The sequence below is a fragment of the Myotis yumanensis genome, unplaced genomic scaffold (assembly GCF_028538775.1).
Source record: "Myotis yumanensis isolate MYYU_CA2020_CCGP unplaced genomic scaffold, mMyoYum1.0.hap1 SCAF_1, whole genome shotgun sequence".
Classification (NCBI taxonomy): Eukaryota; Metazoa; Chordata; class Mammalia; order Chiroptera; family Vespertilionidae; genus Myotis; species Myotis yumanensis.
The window spans coordinates 145737492-145747881 of NW_027223752.1; the positions used below are offsets into that span (position 1 = coordinate 145737492).

At 39.4% G+C, this 10390-nt stretch overlaps 1 protein-coding gene across 5 annotated transcripts in view; it reads left to right on the forward strand.

Annotated features, from left to right (window-relative positions):
- Positions 1-9914, forward strand: part of ARMC3 (armadillo repeat containing 3) — a 97613-nt gene extending 87699 nt beyond the window's left edge. For 4 of the 5 annotated variants that reach the window (XM_070408247.1, XM_070408253.1, XM_070408276.1 and 1 more), the window contains 3 exons: positions 657-857; positions 3179-3341; positions 9169-9914. In XM_070408247.1, the coding sequence (XP_070264348.1) occupies positions 657-857; positions 3179-3341; positions 9169-9378 (574 nt within the window). In that variant the 3' untranslated portion in view covers positions 9379-9914. The remainder of the gene's footprint in view (positions 1-656; positions 858-3178; positions 3342-9168) is intronic. The other variant, XM_070408285.1, reaches the window with a different exon arrangement.
- Positions 9915-10390: the final 476 nt, after the last annotated feature.

Consider the following 10390-nt stretch of genomic DNA (forward strand, 5'->3'; position numbering starts at 1 on the left):
GGAGGGATAAATGGGGACAGAAAGAGACTTGGCTTTGGGCAATGGGTGCATGATGCAGTGTGCAGAGGATGTTTTATTGAGTTGTACACTTGAAACCTGTATGTTTTGTTAACCAATGTCACCCCAATAAATTTAATTTAAATAGATAACTAAGTACATTTCCCCAGATAAACTTTTGGTGAGCCTTTGTTCCTGCATGACAAGAATTCTATACCATCCTTGTTTTGCTTTGCTTTTTTCTATGCTTTCAATAATTTTTCTTAAAAATTGTGATCTGCATTCTTCCTTCAGAAGGTGTCAACTGAAGCAAGAGATGATATGAAATTGGCAAAGACTCCATGAGAAGGCAACCTATTTTTTCAATTCAATAAATATTTATATCATACTTATGATGGGCCAGGCATCTTGCTACACAATTGTTCAGAAGACCAATAGATAATTTTCATAATATGTGTGTGTGTATGTTCTCTTGAAATTAATATCTCCTGCAAAGCATAGAAACTCTATAAAAATCTACCATTGTCATTGAAAATTTGACAACAATATGGTATCATCATTGAGGTATAAACACTGTATTTCTGGGATGTTCTTCAGATGAACTCAGAGCAGTTTGTGCTTATTCATTTTATGATTTTGATTGTTGTTTACTCTTAAAGGAAAAGCAAAGGTAAAAAAGAAGAGGAAAAACAGAAGGAGGAGGAAGAGGTTACAGTGGTACTAAAATGGGCTGGAGAAGGAAACCAAGATAAAGAATGGTCCCCTCCCGCTGATCCTGACTTCTGTGCTTATGTGTATGAAGTGACCAAATCAATACTTCCCATAACCGATATAAGGGAACAGATTGAGGCTCTTGCAAAGTAAGTTGTCTATATACACATATACAATTTGTGGAAAATATGTTTAATTTAGTGGTTTGCATTTTTTAGCCAATTTTTAGACAACTATACCATAATAAAATTGAACTTTATAGTTCCTTACCTCTGACTCTGAAACAGAAATACAATGAATTGGGGGCGGGGGGGGGGGGGGGGATTTCTCAATTTCTATTTTAGATCAGATTTCTGCCAAGAATCAGAACTAGTAGCTGGAAATTGCCTAAAGAAAAATACCTATGTATATGCCAACTATGTTTTACTAAAATAAATAAATAAGTATAGGCAAAAAATTCCTGTCATTTTTTTCAGGTAAACCATGAAAAGTATCTTTTCAATCTTGACCTTGAAGAAGTTAAAATAAATCAAAAGTTTGAAAATGAAACAATTCCCTGGATATATGGGGTTCTCACAATTTAAAGAAATTCTATTGTGAATTATTTGTAAACCCACAATATTATTTTCTAATACAAATAACCAACCCTTATTTTTATGTTATATGTTTCATATCGCTCTAAAGTGGGAGAGTAAGTAATCTACAGTGGGGCCTTGACTTACGAGTGTCCCGACTAACGAGTTTTTTGAGATACCAGCTGTCTCTCGGCTGATTTTTTGCATTGAGTTGATAGAGTAATTTGAGTTAATGAGCTCCTTAATGAGCTCCTTAACGAGCTTGGTCTCGGAATGAATTAAACTCGTAAGTCAAGGCCCCACTGTAAAATGTTTGGGCAGGCTCAGGGCTCTGCATAAATAGTGAAGTTACCTTCTTAATTGGAGCATTTAATCTGGTTCCACTAAGACAGTGGTTCTCAACCTTGGCTGCACATTAGAATCACCTGGGAATCTTTTTAAAATCCTGATTTCTGGGCCTCATCCTCCAGAAATTCTGTTTCTTAGTTATGGGGTGGGGTCACAACATTAGTAACAAAGAAACAGAATATCTGGAGGATGAGGCCCAGAAATCAGGATTTTAAAAAGATTCACAGGTGATTCTAATGTGCAGCCAAGGTTGAGAACCACTGCACTAAGGGAAGCTGAGAACTTAACGTGGTAGCTGTAAGGGATTAGGAATCACTAGAAGTGGAGAGCCTCCTTGACTGACACCAACCAGCAGCTGAGCTACTGGACTGGCAACAGCTGCGGTCTCCATGGGAGCTCGTATCTACTCCAAATAGAAGTGAGCTGCAGTCATCAAACCTGGATGCAACAACTGCAAGAAACACAGCCGCCAGATCATTGACTGCGTATCAGCCAGCCCTGGAATAGAACATTTTTGGCTGCTAAAGTTTTCCTAATGTTGAGAAGTGATGACTCAAGCAGAACTCTGATTTAGCGCATCTCAACATTTGTCAAATTTCCTCATGCTTTGTTCCTATCAGAAATTCTTCTCATCATTTCCCAAATAATTGCCTTGTTACCCTGAGCCCACATGAAGATAGAGACACAGAGATTTGTTCCCATGCTTTTGGTTGCTAGCCTTCATTACAGTACACCTGGCCAGGGGGGCTGCAGGTCAGGTAATGAACTTTCTCTCAACTCTTTCTCTTGTCTGTCACTGTTGTTCTTTGCTCAGTTCAACATATACAACAAGGGAAATTCTTTCTTTAAAACATGCAATTCTACCTTTACTCCAAGATGTAGTAACCTAAATCTACAAAGAATTTTTGCAGTGCATTTACTGACTTCAGTGAGAGCCTAATATTAAGAGAAGCCCACAGGCAAAGTATACATCCATCCCACCTACTCACCTGTTTACTTATTTTTCCTTTTTGCCTCTTCCTCTCTCCTCTAATGTCAGTGTTACATAAATACCATGTCCTTCTCTAAATTTAAAAAATAATTACATTAAAAGAAAAGAATTATAAAACTTAAAAATATTTGGGGATCTAATGGAAAAATGTCTATGTGCTCATCTTATCTCTGAATTTAAATTTCTTTAAAAAAGGACTATATGTTATTACAATGCCTTGGATTTTAGATTGAATCATTTGCAAATATTTTTCAAGAGTGGGATAAAATTTTAAAACTGCATTGAGACAGATTATCTGATACTGATTTGTATCTTGTTGTAAGTATTGGGAAAATTAGCAATGATTTATTGCCATGTATTGAACAAAATTGTTAGACTATCTGTTTATAAGTGATACTTTGGATCAGTAAGCAGAACGTTAACCTTGTTATAGTAAGTATATTTTTAAAGTAAACAATAAAATCAGAGAAAAAATATAATCTTACATATAGTTATACTCAAATTGTCTAAAGTGAGATTAAACTTGATTGATTTGGTCTCAATGCAATTAACACAGGTATGTGGCAGAAAAAATGGGTGGAAAAATTCCAAAAGATAAACTACAGGATTTCAGCTGGGAACTTCACATAAGTGAACTAAAATTTCAACTTAAATCCAATGTTGTTCCAATTGGACAGATCAAAAAAGGAATCTTCTACCATCGAGCTTTACTTTTCAAGGTATTTAAGACGTTTGCCTCATTTGCCATGAGGTAAAAATGTTTTCTCTTTATCATAATGGAGTGAGCCAGCTGCTAGTATTTAATTGGATAATATTAATCCTATCATTTAGATTTACTTATATTTGAGATATATATGTATGTGTATATACATATACACTGGTACATATATAGTCACAGACTCCTGACAGCATGTTCATGCAACATTTATCATATACCAACTGAGGGCCAAGGCCTCTTCTATGGTTTGGGAATATAGAGATTCTAACGTGCCAGTTCCTGTATACAAGGTATACCAAAGCCAGACTTGTGGATTCTAAGATGATGTCAGGGAAAATTTCGGGAGAGAAAATGATATAGTGGAGGTGTCATAGGATTTTAGCAGGTAAAGAAGGAAGACAAGAGTATTTTAAACAAAGCAAACATTTTAAACAAAATAACAGGTATGAGTCAATGGGCCATTTGGGAGATGTAGAATAGTTTGTCTGGATGAAGAAAGAGGAAGGGTTGGATGAGGCTAAAGGACCAATCATAAAGCACCATGTGATTAGCCACTGAAAATTATTAAGGGGGATTGAATGGGTAACATGATTTTCAAAGACCATTCAGGTAACAGAATGGAAAATGGATTCGAGCAGGAGCAAGACTGGAGACAGGAAAACCAGTTGGAAGGTTACTGGAGCAGAAGTATGGGTGACCTATTCTGAAGCCATAGTCGAGGATGTGAGAGAGGATGATGTAAGAGGTAAATCTGAAAGGAGTTGGAGACTGCCTAGATGTGGTGTGAGAGATTATAGGAGAAGAACACAGTGATTTCTAGGTTCTAGGCAAAGCATCTGCTAATGAAGGCATTATTGGCTGAAGTGAGGGACACTAAAAAAAAGGATCAGCGTTAAGAAAAGGAATGATCTTTGTTTTTCTCCATTGTATCCAGTGTCTGTAATATAATAGGAGCTAAGAAAATGGTTTCTAAACTACAGACTGAATGTATAAAAGTCTTACCCTCCCCCAAATACTTCTAAACCTCATTGCATCTATGTGTACAGTATCTTGCCTCCAGCTCCTAGCTAATTCTATTTACAATCCAGATGTCAGTCTTTCCTAATTCCTTGGATGTCTTGCTCTCTTAATTCTTCTCTCCTGTCTTTAATCTCTTTCTCTTTTAGCTATTTCTCCTTTAAAGTCTAAAATTAAATCTACAATATTTAAAGAGTAAGTATCTTTTCTTTTCTCATAACATCCACAACCACTACAGTGGCTCCTGTTCTCAAGACCATCACCATTTTGAGCTATGTGCCAGGCACTTGATAAATATAATTGTGAAGAGTCTCAAAAATGCCAAAGTGAAATGACTCCTGTTTTAGAGATAAGAAGACAGATATTTAGAGGAGAAATTGGCCTAAGGTCAACCAGAGGTACAACTGGAATTTGAGCCCATGCCTATCTGAATCAAAACCTATCAGAATACTTCTATCCATACAGTTCTCATTCCTGCTCAAAATTCTGAGTCATCTCAACTCCGTGTTCTTCCAATGGGACACCTCTCATTTTTCTTCTCAACTCATTGCAGTCTGGCTTTTGCTCCCTCTCAATAAGGATTAGAGTGATCTATTGTCTATCTTACTTGATATGTTGAGGAATTGGTCATCGATCATTCTTTTTCTTTGACATCAGTCTCTTTAGTAATGTGCCCTCTTTCACTCCTTCGTCTCAATCCCCTTTGGAGACCTCTTTTCCTTCGTCCCTTCTCTTAAATGTTGGGGTCCTGCAAGGTCCTCATCAGGCTCTTTCCTTTTCTCCCCTTATGTACTTCACAGGGTGAGGACATCCCCTCATGTGGCCTTAAACACACCTAAAGTGTCCAGACCCCTTCCTCTGTCCCACAGATCTCTCCTGATTCCAGACCTATGTATGTCTTTACCCTTGAGCTGGATACACTTAAGTATCTCATAGGCACTGTATCAGTCTGCCTGGGCTTCTGTAACAAAACACCATGGATTGGCTGCCTTAAACAACAAACATTCATTTCTCATAGTTCTGTAGGCAGAACTCCACGATCAAGGTGCCAGGAGATTTAGTGTCTGGTGAGGGCCTACTTCCTGGTTTGCATCCACTGTTTTCTTAACATATAATCATCTGGCAGAGAGAGCGAGTGCCAGAGCTCTGGTCTCTTCCTCCTCTTATAAGGGCACTCATCCCGTCATGGAAACTGCACCCTCATGACCTCATCGAAACCTAATTACCCCCTAAAGGCTCCACCTCCAAATACCTTCACACTGGGGGTTATGGCTTCAATATATAAATTTGGGGGGGGGGTAGATTCAGTTATAACATTATGCCAAACTGAATTCTTTATCTTCACACCTCAACTGAGTTTTGCAATTAATTACCCAGGCCTTGGCCACTGCTGAAATTCTGAACACTCATTGAACTCGCTGATGAAATCTCTTATCCTTCCACCCCTCCTAAATCTTTCACTCCTCTTATGTATATTTGTTGTCTCTTCCATTTCCTTCCAGTTGTTTGGCTCTTTTTTGTTTTGTCTTTTTGCCCCTTTGGAAGCCTAGATGAATTGTCCACAGACTTATAATTTGCTCACTAATTTCCCTCATTTTTTTGCTACCCATCCTTCCACCCCTCTGCCTGGCCAGACCACCAATCTGATTGCCTGTCCTTTCCATTAGTGACACTCAGGCTGTGGAACATAACCGTGGGGAGTGCCACAGCTGATCCAGGTGTCCACCGTGTGTGACATGGGTAGCCTGGCCACCCTTTTCCAGCTCCTCGTCCCAGGCTTCTAGTTTCCTCCGCAACTGTGCACTACATCTGACCTTATCTCTAAGCCATGGGTGGGGAACCTTTTTTCTGCCAAGGGCCATTTGAAGATTTATAACGTCATTCCTGGGCCATACAAAATTATCAACTTAGAAATTAGCCTGCTGTGTTTTTCAAACATTCAATTAACTCACCCCTAATGCCTTGGCAGAGCCTGACCAAATGGTTTGTTGGGCCTTATATGGCCTGCGGGCCTGACATTCCTCAGTCCTGCTAAACCTTCTCTTCTCCATTTCTTCTTGTAAGCAGATGACCTTGTCTCTCACTTCACAAAGGACACTCAGATTCATCTCAGCTGGAAGCAATATTATTCTGAGGTTAAGAACTCAGACCCTAAGACAGATTCCCTGGCTCTCACATTAGGCCCACCTGCTGTGACCTTGGGAAAATTATCTGACCTCAATATTTTTGTTGTTGTTGTTTTTGTTTTTATTGTTTAAGGTGTTACAAATAGTAGTACAGTGGGGCTTTGACTTACGAGTGTCCCGACTAGAGTGTTTTGAGATACCAGCTGTCTCTTGGCCGATTTTTTTGCATGGAGTTGATAGAGTAATTTGAGTTAATGAGCTCCTAAACGAGCTCGGTCTCGGAACGAATTAAACCCAAGGCCCCACTGTACATATGTCTCCTTTTCCCCCCATTGATCTCCCCCCTGCCTCCCTCACTCCCTGACACATGCCCTCACCCCCCTAGTGTCTGTGTCCATTGGTTATGCTTATATACATGCATACAAGTTCTATGGTTGATCTCTTACCTCCCCTGCAACCCTCCCCTGCCTTCCCACTGAAGTTTGACTGTCTGTTCAATGTTTCTTTGTTCATCTGTATCTATTTTTGTTCATCAGTTTAAGTATGACCTCAGTTTTATTGTCTATAAAACAGAAAATACAAAGTACTTCACAGATTTTTTGGTTTTTGATTATTTAAAGTGCTTTGACATGGAGTAAGAGATCAGTAAAAGTCATTTTGGAACAGATAATTAATTATATGTTTATTTTTATCTCTCTACGCACAAGACTATGAGTGCAAAATGATTCTAGTACTAATTCCAACATGGGAGGGATGGTGTTCCACACATCGAAGCAATTCTCTGACAACAGCGAGGTGTCCTACACTTCAGATCAATTCTGACACTCTCTACCTGGAGACAGCGTCAGACCCCACAGGATAAAGGTTCAGTCCTACAAGACTGCTTCCTCCCCCCCTCCCGATGCCAGGCACAAGCCCAGGTTATCACCTGTGCTTCTGACTAAACAGCTATAGACGAAGCTTCCAACAACCCCATCCTTGGGTTTGATTAATTCGCAAGAGCTGCTCACAGAACTCAGGGAAACATTTTACTTACTAGATTGCCATCTTATCATAAAAGGATGTCGCTTAGGAACAGCCAGATGGAGAGAAGAGTGTAGGTTAAGGCATGGGAGAAGGGTGCGGAGCTTTCACCCCAAATCTCTACCTGTTCCCCAACCCAGAAGCTCTCTGAACCCTTTCTTTTCGGGATTTTGTGGAGGCTTCATTACATAGGCATGGTCGATTAAATCATTGCCATTGATTGATTCCACTTCCAGCCCCTCTTCTCTCCTCAGAGGTAGGGGGAGGGAGTAGGACCAAAAATTCCAAACATCTAATCAAGTGGTTGATTCTCCAGGCAACCAGCCCCCAACTGCAGGTGCAGCAAATCATCTCATTATCATAACAAAAGGCACCTTTTTAGTTCTTATCACATAGGAAATTCCCAGGGTTTTAGAAACTCTGTGCCACAAACCCTGATGAAGACCAAAATATATTTCTTATTAGAAATCTCAGTATCACAGAGTGCTATACCCTCAGATAAATTACATTAATAAATGAATATAGAGATTATTGTAACAACACAATTCCCACCCTCTAGTACTAGGAACACCTCCTGAGTACTCACTGTGTGCCAGCATTCACGGCTCTAAGCACTTGACATGTATTGATTCACTTCATCTGTGTAACCACCCGATGAGGAGAGTGTTCCAGTGATGGCGAACCTTTTGAGCTCGGCGTGTCAGCATTTTGAAAAACCCTAACTTAACTCTGGTGCCGTGTCACATATAGAAATTTTTTTGATATTTGCAACCATAGTAAAACAAAGACTTATATTTTTGATATTTATTTTATATATTTAAATGCCATTTAACAAAGAAAAATCAACCAAAAAAATGAGTTCGCATGTCACCTCTGACACGCGTGTCATAGGTTCGCCATCACTGGTTTAGACTGTTGTTATCCTCATTTTACAGACGAGGAAATGGAAGCACACAGAGGCCGAGCCATTTGCTTGAGGTGACAGCTAGAAAGTGGCTGAGCTGAAATTCAAACCCAGGCAATCTGAGCCTATACTGTAGCTAAGAAGTTTCTGGATTATTTCAAGGGTACTTTTAAAAAAACAACTCAACGTCAAGGCAAATTGAAGAAACAACTCCCCCAAAACATAAGCAGACCCTGAGGAGGTGGCAGCAGGCAGCCCAAGAAGGACCAACCACTCATACGTTTCGTCCTGCTCCACAGCATCTGTCTACGTGCATCACACAGAAGAAATTGGCTAGAAACCGGTCCCCACCCATTTGGTCCCTCCTTCAGTCCCACTGTGATTCACACCCAGAGAGCAGCCTAGGAGCTTGGAAAGATTGATAGATGCACTAGTGCTGAGAGCCCGTGGAATCGCTTTTCCCCAATGGCATTATCAATCTTGTCCTGATACAATGCAGTGTAACTGCCTGAAAAATGTCACTGCCCAGCAGGACCTACACAGAGATTTTAAATCTACAGGATCTTGAGGAACAAGGGAACACATCACATTTTCTTGGCTCCTATCACATTATTCCACATTTTCCAGCCTCCTTTCTAAGCACTTCTTTGCAAGAGTTGTATATTTCACCTTCAACCAAGGAGGGTCTTACAACTGAGAATTTTTTTCCACCTCGTCTCCCTCCTCACTCTTGGTTGATCTTGTGTTTTCTCCCACAGGCTCTGGCTGATAGAATTGGCATCGGCTGCTCTCTGGTCCGAGGGGAGTACGGCAGAGCTTGGAATGAAGTTAAGCTGATGAACGAATCTCAGAAGGGAGTGATTGGGGGTCTGCCTCCTCCTGAAGAATACATTGTTGACCTCATGTTCCACCCAGGAGCACTGATGAAGCTAAAAAGTAAAGAAGCAGATCGTTACAGATTTCTCTAGAGTAGCAAGTACAAAAGTGGCTCAAACAAGACATTTAATCTATACATTTTCTATGAAATTCCCCCGTTAATTTTATTTCTTTAAATAAAGGTATTAGAAAGCTCCTCTCCGTGTGAGAATGAGGTACCTGGATTGACATGGTTGTGCTTCTGACTTCAGGCTTTTGGCAAAAGTGTAGTCTGTTTAGATCATCTTATGCTTGTGAAAAGTCCCTCATGAAAAGCTTATTATTGTCAAAATTATCCCAGCCCACTGTTTGCCCAGGAGCCTCCCTGCCCTTTGGGATTCTTGTGTAAAACACTCAGCTGCTGATCCCAGGGCAATTCTGTGGCCTCATCACTGTCATTCTTCATGCCCAGGAGGCCTCAGGAACACTGGGTTAAGCAAATGCAATGTTTTTTAATGTCTTCAGTCACCTTTCTCACTTGCTTCAAGTAAGATTATTTAGAGTTTGACTATTTATAGATCTATTCTCGTATTACAGATTACTTTCTAAAATGACTTTGTTCACATTTTTTGAGACTTATTAAGAACACTGTTTAATATACTTCACTGAAATATAAATATTTCTAAAAACTATTTCCATAAATTGTATTTGTCCTATCTATGTTGATTTGGAAATATACCTTCAGTTAAAAAAACTTCTTTTCTGTGAAAGTTTGAAATATAATAAATCTTTGCTGAGTTGTGTTTTCAGTATTAAGCACAAAATGAAGCAAACACATGTTTTAAATGGTAAGAGAGATAAAGATAAGTAATATGATGAGTCTCATGAAGTGCTTATTTCTTGGTCAGGCTTTAAGACTAAAGTTTTCCTGTGTAATCATTTTACTAGAAGGTTTTTAAAAGTGAATTTTATTTTAGAAATTAAGGCCAAGATTATTCTATGTGAACCAATGGGCTGTATAATTCTTCATTTTAAAATAAAGTTCTGTATGTCAAATGGTGTGGTCATTATATTTATTATGCAATTTCATGAACTAGAGCATGGGTCCAAGGATACATACTCGTC